The sequence below is a fragment of the Rhinichthys klamathensis genome, unplaced genomic scaffold (assembly GCF_029890125.1).
Source record: "Rhinichthys klamathensis goyatoka isolate OS25496 unplaced genomic scaffold, OSU_Roscu_1.1 h1tg000635l_1, whole genome shotgun sequence".
Classification (NCBI taxonomy): domain Eukaryota; kingdom Metazoa; phylum Chordata; class Actinopteri; order Cypriniformes; family Leuciscidae; genus Rhinichthys; species Rhinichthys klamathensis.
The window spans coordinates 1,271,200-1,291,566 of NW_026607081.1; the positions used below are offsets into that span (position 1 = coordinate 1,271,200).

General features: G+C 37.2%; 1 protein-coding gene across 1 annotated transcript; it reads right to left on the bottom strand.

Annotated features, from left to right (window-relative positions):
* Positions 1-778: 778 nt before the first annotated feature.
* On the bottom strand, positions 779-9,846 carry zfp64 (zinc finger protein 64 homolog (mouse)). Its single transcript, XM_056241246.1, has 6 exons — positions 9,648-9,846; positions 8,050-8,205; positions 7,836-7,952; positions 4,899-4,961; positions 4,545-4,796; positions 779-2,140 (listed from the first exon to the last, which is right to left on the bottom strand). Exons 1-6 carry the CDS (start codon positions 9,667-9,669, stop codon positions 828-830), a joined length of 1,923 nt encoding a protein of 640 aa, XP_056097221.1. The 5' UTR covers positions 9,670-9,846; the 3' UTR covers positions 779-827.
* Positions 9,847-20,367: the final 10,521 nt, after the last annotated feature.

Below are 20,367 nucleotides of genomic sequence, written 5' to 3' on the forward strand. Positions count from 1 at the left end.
CCATCATGGCAACCTCTATATGTTACATCATGTCAGAATTATCCAGAATCTCCATAATAACACATTTTCAACTTGTAAGATCAATACGCTGATTTCACGCATTTTGAAATCGAAAGCGAGGCTCCGGTGGGAAGAACCCCGGAAGTACATATAGACAACAATGCCTTGGACTACCAACCTGAAGCTGCTGCCGCGATTTACCCAATTGGATGTTAATATCCAATATAGGATATAGTTCGTTCCTGCTTCCTTTTTTTACGTTCTGAATTATATATATATAAAATAATTTTATTTATAAATGAATTTCACTGTATATAGTTAAAATATGAAAGAAATGTATGTACATTTTTAGAATAACTAATTTCTACATTAAACAACAATACGCCATCGCATTCGCGACTCTCCTATGATTAAAGGTGGCACTTCCAGTTTTCTTCCCACCGGAGCCATTTCAAAATGTCGGCTGCGTGAAATCAGCGTATTCACGTCTTTGTCAAACTCATAAATATAAGTTATAAACTGTTAATTTTATGAAAGCTCTGACTTCCACCAAAATGGCAGTGGCTATGCTTTCTTTGTATTTCAATGTGAATTAAAGAAAGTAGTGATGAAGTATTTTGTTGTCATTACCAACAAACTTGCACATTGATTCATTTCCATAAACACCTCAGAGCCGAACGTCCAAGTTGCCATCTAATAATTACAGGAATTCCAACACAATGTGAATGAAGCATTAGTTGGATAAAGAAACAGGAAATTAACCAACAAAAAAAAAAGAGTTCATTTTAATATTGTGATATCACAGTGACATCTCATGATTTGCATAACTACGAATCACTGATGTCCACTGTGCTGGAGTCTGAAAATATATTGTGGGGAGACAGAGAGTACTTAATAGCCTGCTGGTCTTGTGTTGAAATCGACAGAGGGAGACTTTGAACAAGAATGGTCCCCGGTGAACCAATATCTAAACTGTCTTCAGGCATAGCGTCCTCTGAGTGCTTGGACATGCCCTGAGAAGAGGCGCCGTCAATGTTCAGTGGTTCCTTTGTGGCGGCGATCGACGGATTGGCCTCCGTTACCACCGTAACCTCAGTCCCGCCCTCCTGGATGAGCTTGTGGAGGCTTTCCAGGTCAGAGCAGGACGTGATGAAGGTGTGTGTGCCATCGGAAGCTGATGCAGAACAGGAGGCGATGAAGTTTTGAGTGCTGGTCTGAGGGGCGGTTTCACCGGGACTGATTTGAGTGAGTAAAACCGTCTGGTGCCCGAGGCCGCCTTCTGGTGCTAGCATGTTGACGTGCTGTATTACAGGGTTCAAAAGCACGTCGTGATCATCCGAACCGAGCAAAACTGCTCCCGCCTTTGCAGAGGAAGCCTGAACAAAAGTAGCCTCCGGTCCTAAAGAGGGCGCCACAATGATCTTAAGATGCGTTGCGCTGTAGGAAGACGGCGAATCGGTTGCAATAGGGGCAAATCCTGCATTTTCTACAGGTTGTTTGGTAACAGTTTGTGATTCTTGATTATGACTTTGTTGTTGTGCGTTACTGTTATGCTGCCTCTTGTGGCTGCGAAGAGAATCCTCCCTGACGAACGAAGCCTCGCACAAGTCGCAGCGAAACCCCCGCGTTGCCTCCAGTCTCGCCCGGTAGCGTGAGCTAATAGGTTTGGGAGGCTCCTCCCCTGTCCCGCCCTTACCCTGCCTGTCCGGTTTATCCGCATGACACTTCCTCCTGTGAATTAACAAATTACTGCGCTGCTTACTAGCAAACGAACAGTGCTCGCATTTAAAGGGCCGTTCGTCCGAGTGCACGCGCTCGTGGATCTTGAGAGCCCCCTTGCTGGAGCAGGAGTAACTGCACTCGCCGCACTGCAAAGGCTGGGCCGGCTGGTGCTGGCGGGAATGGTGTCGCAGGATGGCTTTGGTGGAGCACTGGAAGTCGCACTTTGAGCAGCGGAAGGAGTCGAAGGCGCTGTGCTTCAGCTGCACATGCGATTTTAAATTGGCCTTCATGGCACAGCGATACTCACAGAGATCACACTTATAAGGCTTCTCGCCGGAGTGAACCCGGCTGTGACGCTTCAGGTCGGAGTTGATCTTGAATTTGGCGTCGCACTGGTTACACTGGAACGGGGCGTCACCTGAGGAGGAAGCATCCAGACATGTGAACTGAACACAAATAACACAATTTTTACAACCAGTTCTGATAATTGACAAATAAAGGAATACTATTTAGGGGCTTTCGCACTGGGTAGTTATAGGAACTAGACACCAGGGTGGTTCTCCGAGAACTACATTTTTTAGTTCCGTTTTCCTGGGTGCATTCGCACCACCAGTATCCACCTTATTTTTGACGTAAACGTGTGCGTGGCCATTTGTAAATTTAATGTGTCTGGCTTCCAGTGTCATCCGCTTCCAGTTATTTTAGCTGTACAAAAAAGCTTGTTATGCTGTTTGATATTGCAACTGGTATTTATTACCCTATTATTTTAATGTAGTGGCTTAATTATAAACATGCTGGTTTGTAGCGCAAACGGTTTTACCATTTACTGCAGTTTGTTATTCTTCTCGTTATTTCCCTATAGCAGCTAATGAACCGGAAGTCTAGCGGAGAACGCTAGAGCCTGAGCATACAGCGCTCCCATTATCTGTCTTTAGTTTACAATCTGTTTAACAGGTCAGTCTAATACGTTATTACATAGAACTGATATTCAAAGAAAGTAGACAGTATATGAGAAAGTATTAGCGTTTGCCGTGTGGTTGATGTCCAGTGTTGCTAGCTGAGCAGCAATACATAATCATGTTTCGCTTGGGCCCCTCAAAAGTTGCTGAAAAACTGTTTTCCATGTTTGTAGAGTTAGTTTCTGGAGTAAACATACAGACTATAAACTGTGTGTTCACGGATTTAAAAAGAAATGTCGGGTGCCGGTGTTTTCGCGTGCATTCGGCCAATCAGCGTATACTTACGTCACTGGTAGTTCCTATAGAGTGGTGCAGGTTACGCGGAAGTGAGTTACATTTTAGTACTTCCGGTTCCAACGTCCCAAAGTCAATGGGTTTTTTGAATGGGATTTTGGTTAAATGGCTGAAATAAGGTCTGTGGTGAACACAAGCTCAAGACACTTTCACGTTTTATTCTACGACATAAAATACATCAGTATGACCCCACTCTTGATGTAAGCTGTTACATGTCATGAAAAAGGCAGTTGCAAACAGGTGGCTAAATGGGACTACAGAGGAAAAGGTAAACTCAGTCCGCTTGTACAGCCTTAGTGTGTTTAATTGTGTCTTACAAACTATTCTAACTCAAACGTTATGGGAAAATGTTGTCGGAAGGTTACTGATGATGACGTTGAAGTTGCGCGACCGTGGTGTAGTTCATTTATAGCCTTGTTTTTAGCGATAATTCAAAAGCCTATGGAAAAACCCTATTGGGTTTTTGTCGAGGGAACCAGTGTGATCCTAATTGCCTGTCGGCCAACAAAGTGACGTCATACCTGCACCACTCTATTGTGCAGGGTTAGACCCTACTCTGAAGTAAGATAATTTAGTTTCGCCAAAAGGCGTTCCTAGAACTAAACTCGTTCCCAGTTCCTGAGGTGCGAACACGCCAAAAGGTGGGTAATTCCGCCATTAGTTCTAGGAACTATGAAAAGGTTCCTCCGGTGCGAAAGCCCCTTTTGTTACCAACATACTAATCAAGCAAAATAAAAAGTGCAATTTTTGTTATGTACAAGGCTGTTAAAAAAAAAAAACGATACTATTTTGACATTTTATAAAAATTATTTTGGAAAAACACCAGTAATTATATAATTGATTTTGTGTGTTCTCAAACAAGAAACAGGAAAACAGTTTTATCTCATTAATCTTCAAGTTTCACATGCAAGTGTAAATTCTCAAATATCAGTAGTTCCTGGAAATGGTCTGTGTGGCTGAAAACAGCAAAAACAAATTCTAGAAAAACACTTGATTTTTGTGGTAGTTTTAAAGATTTTAGTTGATCTGGGTTGTTTTTCTATTGATAGCTTATACATATATACACATACACTGTATATAATGCATTATATTTACACTCAACCTTAAAAGGTTTAATTTCTCTCAATTCTCATCAAGGCTGGTTTTATTTTTAATAACACTAATACTGCGAGTTATTACAACTTAAAACATTTTATTAAAACTTTTGTATTTTAATAAAACGTAATTTATTCATGTGATGGAAAAGCTGAATTTTCCACATCATTACAGTCATTACAGTCTTCAGTGTCACATGATCCTTAAGAAATCATTCTAATATGCGGATATGCTGCTCAACAAACATTTCCGATATTTATCAATGTTGAAAACAGTTGTGCTGCTTCATATTTTTGTGAAAAGTTCAAAAGAACAGCATTTATTTGAAATGGTAATCTTTTGTAACATTGTAAATGTTTCTACTTCCTCTTATGATCAATTTAATGCATCCTTGCTGAATAAAAGTGTCAAATAAACATCTTACTAACCCCAAACTTGAGTGTAACTGGCATATTAATTCCCAGCTGTCCTCACCTGTGTGGGATCGGAGGTGAACGGTCAGCTGGCTGGAGTTGCGACTGGCGTAGGGGCATATCTGACACTTAAAGGGTCTCTCGTCGTAGTGGATGCGGAGATGCTTCTTCAGGCTACTGCTGTCGGCCGCCGCGTACGGACAGTGCTTACACTTGTGTGGTTTCTCTCCTGTGTGCAATCGGCTGTGGAGATTCAGCTTATCGCGACGACTGAAACGCTTATGACACAGTTCACACTCGAAAGGCCTCTCGCCTGTAGAAAGGAGACAGATCTCAGCACTTTAATGCTCATTTGGCATCATTTTGATAATGTCAGATAAGTGTAAGATGAAAATACAGAGTGGAAATTACTTACCAGTATGTGTTAACATGTGTCTCTCCATGTCTTTTTGGCCATACTGAGTTTTGAATGTACAACCTAAGGGCACAAAATGAAATAAAACATCTTTTAAGCTCCATATAGTACAGATTTTTAATACCTTAAAAGGTTCTTAGTTCAGTTCTGTCAACACTGCATTGGCTCCCTATTAAACATCATTGTTTAGCGCCTCAGTACTTGAGCGAGCTCCTAACGCATTACAGTCCTTCACGTTTATTGCGATCTCAAAATTCTGGCTAGGTGATAATGCCTAGAATATCAAAATCAACTGCAGGCGGTAGATCCTTCTCCTATTTAACTCTTAACCTTGTTCGGGAAGCAGTCACACTCCTTCAGTTTAAATCTAGACTAAAAACACTCTTTAACCTGGCTTACACATAACAAATTATCACATTCATTAGAATTTAGGCTGGGTAAATTAGGTCAGGCGGAACCAGTAGGACTTCCAATAACACCCGATGTACATCATAAGAAGAATGGCATCTATCCTAATACAAGTCTCTCTGTTTATCCCAAGGTTACCGTAGTCAGCCGTATCCGGTCCGAATCTACATCAGGACCTGCACCTAGACACGATCACAACGCATCCCTGAATGTCAGAAGAGACCATGTCTACTAGACAATCCCCTGTGAAGGCCTCGTCGACGCGACAGCCATCGGCACAGTGACAGGACCTCAGCAAACACCACGAGAACCAAACAAGTCCTCTGCACAGACCTGTGACCAGCTTCAGCTGCACACTGGCATGATGATCCCATCTTCAAGCAAAAGAAACTGGATGAATATTTGAATGCTACTGATACACAATCTCGGTAATGACTTCTGAATCATAAATCACACCATGTTCGTTCGTTGGCCAGAGGAGAACTGGCCCCCGACTGAGTCTGGTTTCTCCCAAGGTTTTGTCAAGTCCCTTGAGTTTCAACCATAAACTGTAAAAAAAGATGGACGAAGCCCCTTCACTCTCTTCCATTGGTGAAATGTGAAGCCGGCAAAGTCCTAATACGGCGCTGACATCTTGCGCAGATTTGGGACCCGAGTCTGCGCAGTAGTGAGCAGGAAGTAAAGCCGGGATATCAAGGTCCCGCCCTCACTCCCGCAGAAACGGTTACTACAAAGTTTACTGTGTGAAATAAACAGTTATGGACATGTAGAAATTAGAGTTGAAGCTCCAATCTCCTCCTCCCGAAAATCCCCCAAAAAGTCAGTTGGTACCTACTTCGTTTAGAGAAGCTGTCAATCATGACGTCACATTCCCTTTTTTATAGCATCTAATAACAAACTAAGATCAAACTTATTAAAAAAAACAAACACTTAAACTTAAATCAGCGTGATAAAAACGACCTAAAATGACAGAAAACATCTTTGAAGTGTAATTTGATTGTTTAGTTTCCATCCTGTCCATTAGACTTCATGGGGAGGCGGGGTTTATGACCTAAACTGGGCGATCGAAGCGCTTTGGCTTCACTTTTCAGCACTTTCAACACACTACACACAACTACTAACTCAACCAGGCCGGTAATTATTTAAATTAGGAATATTGTGACGTGTTCGTTCCCGGAAGAAAACTCAAGACTCTCAAGGCGTTTCCGGGAGTTCAGAAACAGTTACTGATATAGAGAATAACTCCTTTGGAGTGACTTTGTGTAACTTTGCAGACCTTTTTCATGCTCAAACAGCAACATTAGGCCCATGACACACTGCCTGCGTGACACGCGCGTCTCAGGCGCGGCTCGAGGCGCGCGGAAAACGTGTGCATGCTAGAAATAGAACCGACGCCTATTTTTCACGCGACACGCAACCGTGTTGGAAGCGTTTCCAGGCAAAATAGAATAGGAAAAGATGTTTATATGTTATTTTGTACACGAATACATATTAATAAATTACATTTTGATGGTTGAAAGTCTAGGTTTTGACAAACTCAGAAATAAATATAGGCCTAATTTAAAAATACATAAATAAATAGGCCTAATTATCAATTTTCAAATATTGCACCTGTCAATACAGAACAAAAAATATTCTGTAGTCTATTTTGCTGTCAATACTGCTGACAGTTAGCCTGGCAAGCCAGACCTACATCAAGATGTTAGGTCTGGGAACTCACAATTGGCATACCTCAATAAACGGTTGTCTTTCAATATCCCTCGGCACGCAATAGGATAGCGCTACAACCAACCAGAGCAACCAACGGCTGTGGCCGAGTGAGTCCCATGCGTTTTTCCACCAGTGAACCAGCTAGTTGGTATATTAAACTTTTGCCGTATCCGGTCGTCAAAACTCTGAACACATCTTCCTTTTTTAGGAATGACTTAAGTGACGTTCTCTTAACTCCAAGTCATCCAGAGTCGCGGGCAAAGCCGATTCGAGAGACCGCTGTTCGCCAGCAGCATCTTCTTTGTTTTCAAGCAGAGGGAAATCACCTGTGGAAATCACGCGGAACCGTCATAACTCTGCCGTCATTATGTTAAGCCCGCCCACCAACTCTACACGATCTGATTGGCCGGACCAGTTTTTGTTTTTTTCAGCTCAAAAGTCTATGGAGAGTTGCTAGACCACACTTTGCTGCAAAATAATTTTTGCTGCCGCTAAGGTGCGTCTAGATTGCTAGGCTAGCTGACAGTGTCTTTATCAGTAGGCTTTATATTTAAATGCTTAACACGAAGTATAGGGCTTCCACAACTCTCTCCCATATGTCGAACAAGGGTGATCCGTGTCAGCAGCGCAGCGTCAGACACGTTTCTAGTGTGCAAAGACACAGAAAACGCGACGCAGCCGCCACGCAGCTGACACGCAACAGAAACGCCACGCAGCCAGTGTGTCATGGGCCTTACACACTAAAGAAAGTTGAATAAGTAAAAAAGCATAATAGGTCCTCTTTAAAATAAGAAATGCAATGTTGTTGCTGACACTTACCTGAGAATGTGCATATGTGTCTTTTTTGAGTTAGTGCAGGTTTCAGCTTTTTGGAGGGGGTTTTCTGGGCTCTGGTGAGGGTCTTCTTGACTTTTGGTACACATGTCTGAAATGACTCTAAAAAACGCTTTCATGAATAGTGAACAGTGCAGTCTACTATATACCGAGTATTTATGACATTTAAAGGGACATGGTACTTGGAGGTGAAACTCACCACTGGATCCACTGTTTCGGGCTGATATTTGAGTCGAGGGGATCTGGCAGCAGTTTTGCTTGTGTGCAAAAAAGAGCTCAACGTTGTTGTACTGCTGTTTGCAGAAGCCACAGATGTGGATGTCAGGACTCACTTCTACTAATAGGTGGTTTATTCCTGTGAATTAACATCAAATATATAAAAGGGGGGAAAAGGAAAACATTGTAGTACCTCACAGGAGTTAGTCAATAAAACTTAAACACTGGCCAATATAGCGTTGGAGGATTCATGCCTATATATCTGCGGTCTAGTGGCCAATCTTCACTGGTTTTACATTCCCTCAGTGAGAGCAGAGTGTGAAGGTTAAATTAGTAGACCAATAGCACAGCTGGACATAAAATATTGCAATCCACACAACATAATAGGAGACATATCAGAGTTCAAAAGAGGACAAATTGTTGGTGCGTCATCTGTGACCAGGGCAGCAAGTCTTTGTGGTGGATCGAGAGCCACGCTATCCAGAGTAATGTCGGACGAAACACATCCGATAGGAGTAAGTGTCGTCGCAAGAGGAAGATGTCCAGGTACTAGCCCGGATTGTATACAATAAACATAAAACCACAGATTCCCAACTCACTGTAGAATCAAATGCGCACCTCGACTCTCACGTTTCCACCAAAACTGTTCATCGGGAGCTTCACAGAGTCAATATTCATGGTCAGACTGCTATACTCAAACCTTTGGTCACTTGTGAGTCGTGCCAGTGCCAACTATCAGTTTCAATGGAGCCAACAGAGTGCACATCTTAGGGTGTGGACAATGTTGAATATGTATTGTTCTCTGATGAGTCCACTGTCTTTCCCACATCCCTGGTAGTTACAGTGTGGAAAATCCCCAAAGAGTCTTAACACACGGACTGTTTCTGACAAGAGTGAAGCCATCAGTGATGGTTTGGGCTGCAATGTCATGGCATCCCCCCACTGTGCTTAAGAGAGTAGGGACTGGCAAGGACTACTGAATCATTCCTCCTTAAAAGTAATTTTTGGGTGAACAATCCATTTATGTTGTAAATGTCATTCCCAAGACGAATTGATGCTGTATTGGCCGCAAAAGGAGCCCCTACACCATACCAATAAATTATTGTGATCTAAAATCAGGTGTTTCAGAGAACAACCCCTGTACACACACACACACACACACACACACACACATATATACATATATATGTATATATACATATATATACACACACACACACATATATATACACACACATATATATATATATACATATATATAGTAGCTAGCAATATATTATATAGTATCAAATGCTAACAATACCTGATTGCCCATAAATGTACCATCACTTAAATTTCATTAACTTCAACTTTCATTGTTTGTAAAGAAATTTATTCAACAACGTATGGATCATAAATTAAGTTTATTTTTATTATAAACTAAGGAATTTGATTCTTTAATCCATTTATTTAACAGTATTAACATGTTTATAGTTTTTGTGATTATTCACCTGTTTTGCACAGGGCTTTTTTACACATGATCAGTTTTACAACAGATTTTTTTTCTTGGGTTTTGTATATATTAATGATATCGCTTTGTACCTTCTCCGTTGAATGTTGCCATCTGGATCAAGATGCCAGCTGAGATTCGATCCGTGAAGTATTTAATAACTTTACTTCGCGTTTGATGATGTTGTTGTTCTGTACCCTCTTCATTTCAAACGTTTTTTCAGCAGAGTTGATGGTTGGTTTTGCGACAGTGTGAACTGCTTGACGGTAAACACTGAAAAGTGAAGCAGCGCCTCACCAGTCAGGAGAGAAGCATTGCATTTACTACAGTTTCAGACCTGATAGATAGATGGATAGATGGATGGATGGATGGATGGATGGATGGATGGATGGATGGATGGATAGATAGATAGATAGATAGATAGATAGATAGATAGATAGATAGATAGATAGATAGATAGATAGATAGATAGATAGATAGATAGATAGATAGATAGATAGATAGATAGATAGATAGATAGATAGATAGATCACCTTGTGTCTTTTATAGCTACAAATGCTACTGTGTAAGGATTTCTTTGATAACTGTTAACAAATAAGCACTGCCACAAACAGGTTAAGGTAACAGATTGAGATTCACAAATAAATGTAGTTTCACTAAAAATAATAAAATAAGTGATATTTGCAAATAATATGAATATTTACATCATTCATTTGTGAATCGCTGCACGCATTTGGATTTCGAAACAATTCTAGGGACACATTCACATTTGATTTATTTGTGAATTTGATCCATTTTGGTGAATCTTTTTTTTACATTTTTTGTGGATCTTATTTGTGAATTTAATTATTTATTTGTGAATCGCTTTACATTTATTTGTAAATCCCAATCTATTCATTTGGAATAATTCAACAATTCTAACCACAACACAAGGTGTTTTCCCGGTAAATTATATTTCCTTGGCATTGTGTATTTCCTTCTTCATTAGTCTTCACTTTTTAGACACCAGGGAAATTCTCATTTAATAAATAGAGAGTGTGTTGTTATTAGGCTAGTTTTGGCACAGAGCTACAGGTAATCTATCTTTGCTCCATGTAAACGTGAGAGTCATATTTCAAACTATGGGTTTTATCTTATTCAAAAGGCACTATATAGGGTGTATATATATATAGTATGTTATAGTTATAAGTCGAGCAATTTTTTTTTTTTTTTTTCAACTTTGTTTCTAAACTCATGCATTGAGATTTGCATTAAGATATGTGTGTGTGTGTGTGTGTGTGTGTCGATTCCCCACGAGGAAGTATGGAGATGAGTGGCCCTGTCACTTCATTTGAACCCAGCTGAGCTCGACAGCTGCTTAATGGCTGCAGGCTGTCAGAAGACATCTTAGCGTCAGAGTTTTAATTGTTGACTGTCTAGCAGGATTTTGCCTGCAGTTACACGAAATGAACACACGGGGGAGTCCGCGCTCCAGTCTTCGCCTTGACTGAGAATGAGCTGTGAGACTACAGGTGCGCTTGAGCAGCCTTTTGGTACTAAATAATATATATACAAATAATATTGTTATTATATGTTATTTATTATAATGGTTTAATAACCAATTATTTATTATAATAATAAATCATTATATATTTTTTACTTACTGTATTTATTGTTTTTAAATAATTGTAACATTATTTATACAAATTATTAATATATATATACTGTATATATTAATAAATATTATTTTGATTGACGATTATTATTTTTTATTGATGATAAAAACAAAACTCTCTCTATATATATATATATAATTACACACACACACACACACACACACACATACATATATATGTTAGATTAGTTGGTACAAACATATTGAATTTTAAAATTATTATTATTATCATCATCATCAATTTATACTATTTCAGTACTATGCCAAATATTAATAGCACATTGGGCACATACTAAACATTTGATATAGCTTATCAGAAAAGTCCAGGATGTCTAATGTGCACAAGTTTATTAACAAACAAAAAAACGCGTTCACTGCAGTGGACAAAGCCGAATATATTATTCATTTTTATTAGGGTGATCTGAGTCTCACAAAACAAAATCATTCAGATAGTATATATGCATCCATCCCCGTTAGCAGAGGACATACTGACTAGCACATTTATTTCTCTGAGTTATATTCAATAAAATATTTACATATAATTCTTAGTCACCTCAGGCCATTCTGCTCAGGTTGTGGTGTGAAGGGTGTGAGTAATCCCACTCATCATTAATTTACGTGCCATTTTTATTCCCTTATGCTGTGATTCAAAGGCAGATCAGATTCGGCTTTTCACATATTGTGAAACGGACTAAATGAAAGGCACCGTCATGTATGGACTGACACTACTAGTTGTAATGTGTAAATAAATTTACCACATCAAACATCTAATATATATATATATATATATATATATATATATATATTATATGTATATGGCATTATGCTTTTAATACTCTGTTGATGATTATGCTGTCAGGTGTGAGTTTATGGCAGATCTGAGTCGAATCTTGAAGATCTTACTCACCTTCATGTTGTTCCAAATCTCCAAAATATCTGTTTTTATATATTATAATCCGTGTTTGGGGTAACTCATTACAAGTACTTGAGTTAAGTAATCAGATTACTTTTTCAAGTAATTAGTAAAGTAACGCACTTCTTTTCCAATTTACAACAAAATATCTACGTTTCTTTTTTAAATAAGTAGCCTAACACAAGATACCTTTTCACATTTATTGACTGACAGCTCTCCTGTCCTCATGTTGAGAGAAATAAAGTGTTGTGTTCGCTGTGTGTGTGTGTGAACATGCGGTTATTTTAGTTGTAGACTAAATGTGAACATGCATTTACTCATCTCACTTGCACGAAAACGTTTAGTATTTCTCAAAATGAATAAAAACAGTGAAATGCAATTTCAGATTTTTTTTGCAAAACTTTTATAACTAATATTAAATGACACAAATATACTTTATGTATTTAATCTCACTTTATTAACCAGTGTCTTTGCTGCTGACATTCAATGATCTAATTGATCAAAAATGACTTTAGATTAGATTTAGACATAAGAAACTTCCTTCTGTATCGTATTGTTCTTTAATCCCGAATGGCTGAAAGGTTTGTTCTCTACTGTACAGGCGTGAATATGCATTTCCATCAGCCTGAGGCTTATCCATTTCACTTTTGGTGTGAAAGGGCCTTAACATTTGCCAAAAATATAACTTTTTGTTGTTGTTATAAAAAAACAAACAAGCAAGCCAAGCCCATGTGAGAAAAAGTAACGCAAAAGTAATGTAACAGATTATTTTTCATAAAAAGAAACTAAGTAATGCAATCAGTTACTTTTTTTGAGAGTAACGCAATATTGCAATGCATTACTTTTAAAAGTTTCCCCACTGATTATTATATATTTTTTGTAAAAATAATAGTAATAAATGTACATATTAATAATTATAATTTGTTAAAATTATTTAAAACACAACAATAATAAAAAAAAAAGATTAATTAAAAACAAATACATTATAATTAAAATCACACATTAAAATATATGATATATTTATTTCATGAATATATTCTGTATATTAAAATCAAACATTTAAATTCAAATGTTTATACATTATAATAAAATGTTGGGGAATTACAAGTAACGCAAGCTAAGTAATCAGATTACTTTTTTCAAGTAACTATAGCAAAGTAACTACTTTTAGATTGACAAAAATATCTGAGTTATTTTTTCAAATAAGCAACTCAAGTTACTTTGTTTCCCCTCCTGTCTTCATGTTAATATGTTAAATAGCACAAATGTACTTTATGTATTTAATCTCACTTTATTATGTTATGTGTAGGCTATACTATATGTCTTTGCTGCTGACCTTCAATGATCCAATTATATCCATAATCAGCAAAACAGATTTAGATAAACATCACATTTGTGTTTCCCTTTCATTGTAGATAAGTGTGTTGAACTTTCTTCTCCTGCTTCATATTCTTCTGTGGTCCAGAACAGCAGCGGCTGAAAGCTTTGTGTGAGTGCCCTCTACTGTACAGCCGTGAAGTTACATCTCCTTCAGCCTGAGGCTCTTTCATTTCATTTTTGGTGTTAAGCTGTTAACTGGCACCCCCCTTTTTTTTTTGCATAGACATAAAAATCACTATCCAAACTTAAATGGTTGTAATTCAGGAATGCTTTGGCTGGTCTTGTTTTAAAGAAGACATTTTCCAGATTATTGTAGAAGTCTAGAAATGATAAAAAATGAAACAGAAAAAAAGTTATATAAGTTTGAGTTTATGAAATGGTGTAATGTAAAAATATAATTATTAATATTTTATATAAAATATATATATTACAAAATATATTTTACTCTAAAACGGCAAGAAAATTAAAGACAAGAATCTGAACAAGTTGTATTCCAAATTTTAGGTTGATATCTAAAAAAATGAGCTTTCAGTAAGATTTTATTTGGGCGCAGTACCCAACTTTTTCACTAGACTCCATTACTGCCCATATAAGGGCGCCTCCATTTTCATATATGTTTTGAGTGATCATCTGAACCATGTATTTCCATAATTTTCATACAATTTATGAAGTAGACATCCTATTCAGAAGTAGTATGGGTGGTTTGGCAGTATTTGATTTGAATTTAACCTCTAATAAATGCATAAAAAGACTACATTATAGCGTTATAGCTCGCAGCCAATCAGAAATCGAGAATCCATACATTTTTTCTTTATATTTAAAACATTTTCAGACCTTTTTTTCTCATTAAATGGAATTGGTGTTATCTTTTGAACTCATGGCATGAAAACAAACTGAGGTTTCTGCCAATCTTTCATGATTTTTCGTGTTTATTGTTATTTCAAAATAAAGGCCTAAATACTCCTAATGAATATGAAATATTCTTGTTGCAAATTGATAAATTACTGCTCCTCTGTAATTTATCTTAGATAACAGCCACCAAATATGAAAACTAGAGATTTTAAGCTTTCAAATGATATATAGTTTGGCAATATTTCTTTAGGTTTTTATTAAGATATTATTTTTTAAAACATGCAATGGCAAATGGGCCCGCCGGCACCTTAAGATTTGCCCTTTTTTTTTTTTTTTTTTTTTATTAAAAAGCAAACATGCAAGGCCAACCCAGGTGAGTAACATAACCCATTACTTTACATAATACGTAAAGTAACGCAAATAGTTACTTTTAGAGAGTAACTCAATATTGTAACGCATTACTTTTAAAAGCAACTTTCCCCAATGCTATGTAATTTAAAAAAAAATAAAAAAATATGAATAAATGTATAAATAAAAACAACAATAATAATTATAAAAAAATCAATCATTCAAATAAAAAATAATTTAAAAAGCAGATAAATTATTATAACGCTTGATTGTTATAATAATACATAATTTTCTATAAAATAATAATATTTTAAACAAAATTAAACAAAATCATAGTGCCTAAGGGCTCTCAAGCTGCAAAACAGACCTTAAATGTACAGCAGTGAGACGTGTGAATATATGGGACGACGCGAGGGCGAGTAAATGATAACCGACGGTGAAGAATGCTGATGGACTTGTCTAATCATTTGCTTTTTGGGTTTGTCACAAGGTAGGCTACTTAAAGAAATTTAACGAGACATCCTTAAAACCTTCAGAGCTTATTTACTGCAAATCATTCTTGAGCAATGTCAGACAACTTCTCCTGCACGCATTAGCAGAATCACAACAGACGATAATAGCCTACTGATTTAATCAACGTGCTTTAAATATATATTTTACAAGAACTGGGGAATTCCCCACGGGAACATTTTTGATCATCCATTTAAGTTCTTGTAATTCTCAGCCTCCATAATTTCTCAACATCCCATAAACAAATGTTATGCCGTGTTTACATTATTTGTCAGACGGCCCTGTTTCCTGGTTGTTTATATGGAATACGGGGGCCGGGATGGTGCGTGTTTCGACATCTCCTCCAACAGATACAAGAGGATCAGGATGAGTTCACTGAATGCAAACGTGAGTCAGCACAAGATGAAAGGAAAGATGGACATGGCGACACCTGTACACTAAACGTTTCTGTCTGGGACATAATCATTTGAAGAGCCACGCCAGGTTTCACTCAGCCTAAGGTTAGAGCTAAATAATATCAGCAAAAATGGGCCGAACGGAAAGAGGAGGAGGGTGATATGTTTATGACGTGAGGAGGAACAGGAAAAGACGCGACGAAGGTCCATGTTTGGTTTGAGCTGCATGATAAATGATATACATGTAGAGTAGTCGACGGCTGTTATCGTGACATCAATGTCTGGAACACATCAGATCTCGGTGCACTTCATGGAACAAACACACTTATGTATGCAGACTGAACATGTATGATTCTATTGTTTTCATACAAAGCACATGATCATTTCTCCAGACTTTTTGCACTTTCAGAAAAAAATATTGCATTTATGAATCATTTCTTCAATTGTAGACACCTCTGATTGTCCCCAAATAAAGTTTTTGTCAGATTTCTGGGAACAATTTTGTCCTCAAACTGACTACACATGCTTCAAACAGATAATAGTAATAATCAATAAATTATTATAATGCTTTATTATTATTATTATTATTTTATATTAGTATATTATACATCATTTGCAATAATTATAATAATGTTTTATTATTATTCTTATTTTATATTACAGTATATTATACATCATTTGCAATAATGATACAAAAGTAATGCTTTATTATTGTATTATTTCATATTACAGTATATTATGATACATATTTTGGAAAAAAACTATTATAATGCTTTATTCTATTATTTTATAATACAGTATATTATGATGCATAATCAGCAATAATAATAATAGCAATAATAAATGAATTATTATGCTTTGTTGTTATATTATTTTATATTACAGTATATTATTATACATAATTTGCAATAATAATAATGATAATAAGTAACTAAATAAATAATTATAATGATGTATTATTATATCATTTTATATGACAGTATATTATACATAATGATAAACAAAAAAATAGATATAATGCTTTATTATTATTATAGTATGATACAGTATATTATGATGCATAATTTGCAATTATAATAAATTAATTATTATAATGCTTTATTATTACATATTTTATATTATAGTATATTTTATACATAATTTGTAATAAATAATAATTAGTATTAAATTATATAATAAAATATTATTGGTTTATAATATATTAATATGTTTGTTTTTTATAATAAAATGTAATTATATATATATAATTTAGGATATTTTAGCATTTCATTTTATTATTCTGTATATTAGCTCAAACATTAGAGCGCAGCGATATCGACGTCAAGGTCATGGGTTCGACTCAAAGGGAATGCATGAACTGGAAAACATGTATACCTTGAACTCAAGTCACTTGAATACATATCAATGCATACATGTAAAATATCAACAAAAGATTTGAAATACATAAAATACCATATGCATACCATACATGAATGGGGTCTACTAGAAATCTACTAGCACAGGAAGGTCCAGTATGTAATGTGGATTATCTGGAGCAAATGATGCACATGACAACTGAATAATGAAACAAGTGTGTCACTTCAGGCAAAATCAGGCCTTTAAAATCACACGAATAAACAATAAAGGACATAAATCTAGAGTCTGCATCACAGGCTACAGGGCAGAGGTTTCCTCGGATTCCAGTGAGAGCCTGCGGATCTGTCCTCTTTTTAATCGTGTTCTGTGGATCTATGGCCTCTTCACATCTAATAGCTGTTTGAAAACATTTCTTTCATTTATAACCCTTTGAATTTAACTCAATGCTGATGTGTACTCTACTGTGTTTTATGGCTATAATAGATTCAGGTCATTGCAAAAAAAAAAAAAAAAAAAAAATTAGACTATCAAACCCACATCTTGAAAATCATCTCTTAGTTCCATTACTTTTCAAAGTGATTGGATGATTTTTGCCGGCTGGACGATAAAGCAGGAGAAAAAAAATCACACTGATTTATATCGAAACGGCGGCTTAGCACATGGACAATCAACTGTTTTTTCATTATTATTTTATTTAATAAAACCAGATCATGTATTTTGTTATAAAACACTCATTTACATGTTATTTAGTTAGCATGTTCACACTGATTTCAGGACTGAAATGATGTGCATTCATTTAATGGAAGATTTCGCTGTTCAAATGTGCCTTGTTCGGATTCCATTTTGTATTATGAGACAGAGATAATGACCAAAAAAAGGATCATCTCTGTCTAACGGCTTGCAAAAAAAAAACAGTATTTGTATGCAACAGTGCACATACCACAAAAACTTGCTGACACAGTGATTGCCTGTGTTAGCATTATGATGTTCATTATTATTATGATATTATCATGCTGGTGAGTGGAGGATCTAATGAAGGCGGGTCAAAGCTGCTTGTTTTGAGCGCTGATGGTCACGTGCTGATCAGCTGATGACGCGTGACAGGAAGTTCTGCATTAATATAAGGATTAATAGTTTGGAAAGTGACATCTGTTTACACACTAAAAGTGAACGAGCAGCTGAACTGACTCTTGAAAAATACAGCGAGTCAATGACAAAGTCAGAAAATGAATCTCTTTCAAATCTAGAAATGCAAGCTTTATATGATTGTTGTTCCTTTGTTAAAAAATGCCTTTTTTTTTTTACTTTAAGCCTGACAAAAAGTGAATTTAAAATAAAAAAAAAGAGAACACGTCTGTCATAGAAAATGTGGACTCAAAGCATGGTCTGTATGAACTGTGTTTTATATGTTTTAAATGAATCCAAACGAAAACCATCCTTGATCTATAAAAACATTGTTTGTCTTAAAAGCCAGTTCATTTCACATTTTCTGCCTTTGTTCTTAACCATCTGCATTTGTCAGAATTGTAGAGATATATGCTTAACATTAAACTGTACTGTAAACACACTCTAAACTCTAATAAAAAACACTCGCATGCGGCTGAAAGAATGCTATATTTGACAGAATGAATGAAGACTGAATTAAAATGGAGGATTTGTTGATGTGGCGTAACATGAAAAAGTGTGATAAGACCAGAGTCAGTGACTGACAGGACAGACACACACACACACACACACACACACACACACACACACACACACACACACACACAAACAAACACGTACACATATGCATACACACACTCAGACACGCACGCACGCACACACACACACACACACACACACACACACGCATACATACACACACACACACAAACAAACACGTACACATATGCATACACACACTCAGACACGCACGCACGCACGCACACACACAAACACACACACACACACACAAACATTAACACATACACATGCATACACACACTCAGACACTCACATACCATCACACAGACACTCTCACTCACACACACACACACACACGCATACATACACACACTCGCACACACCCTCACACACACAAACATAAACACATACACACTCACTCACACACACACACTTTCTCACACACACTCTCTCACACACACACATACACACACACACACTCTCTCACTCTCTCTCACACACACACACACGCACGCACTCACACAGACTCACACACACACACACACTCTCTCTCTAACAGACACACACACACTCGCTCTCTCTCTCTCTCTCTCTCACACACACACACACACACACACACACACTCTCTCTCTCTCTCTCTCTCTTACACACACACACACACACCCTCACACACACTCGCTCTCTCTCTCTCTCTCTCTTACACACACACACCCTCACACACACTCGCTCTCTCTCTCTCTCTCTCTCTCTCTCTCTCTCTCTCTCTCTCTCTCTCTCACACACACAGACACACACACACCCTCACACACACTCGCTCTCTCTCTCTCTCTCACACACAGACACACACACACCCTCACACACACACACACTCGCTCTCTCTCTCTCTCTCTCTCTCTCTCTCTCTCTCTCTCTCTCTCTCTCTCTCTCTCTCTCTCTCTCTCTCTCTCTCTCTCTCTCTCTCTCTCTCTCTCTCTCTCTCTCTCTCTCTCTCTCTCTCTCTCTCTCTCTCTCTCTCACACACACACACACAGGCTCACGGTTGTCAGCGCTGGTGTGAGTGTTGTAATTGGACAGAGGTGTTGTGAGCTAATGAAGCCAGATCTCGCACCTGCCACACCGCCGGGATTCTCCTGACTGTCCACTTAAATCTGCAGCGGTCCCTGGGTCTTCAGGGCAAGAGTCTCCGCAACAAACTAATGGGAAAAAAAACAAGGAGCTTACATGGGAGGTTCCCTGTCAAGATTGCTAAACCCCCTCCCAGAATCCTCAGCAGTCCCGGGAAACTGTCTGGTGTCAAATATTTCAGACGTTAGAGAAACGGAAACGTTAAAGTGCTGCGCAAGCGAATTTACTTTCAAACGCTGGTGAGTTGCAGTGTGAGACGAGGCTGTCTTTGGTGACATGAGCAACGCAGTGCAGGGAAGAGCTTTAGCTGGATACCTGGAGCACTTCCACAGAAAAACATTCAACAACAGATCAACATTCAGTGCTACACTCACAGTCTAACATCCGAGTGCAAGTCATCATTTCAATTTACTGCAATTATTTATAAAAAACATAAGAAAAAATAAACGATATTTAAGTTATAGTTAAACATAGATAGATAAATCTTTATAATATATGCTTTACTGCTTATTAGATAGTATATTAGTCCTAATAATAGTAATACAATTAATAAAAATACACTATACTTAGCTTTTTTCAAGAAATTCAGCTTT

Bases quoted from the DNA above. Each gene is read 5' to 3' on its own strand.
- zfp64 (XM_056241246.1), bottom strand. From the start codon at position 9,669: ATGGCAACATTCAACGGAGAAG. The intron at 8,206-9,647 runs GTACAAAGCGAT...GTTAATTCACAG, and splicing joins GGCAACATTCAACGGAGAAG to GAATAAACCACCTATTAGTA. The intron at 2,141-4,544 runs GTGAGGACAGCT...CTTCCTCCTCAG, and splicing joins TCACCTCCGATCCCACACAG to GTGACGCCCCGTTCCAGTGT.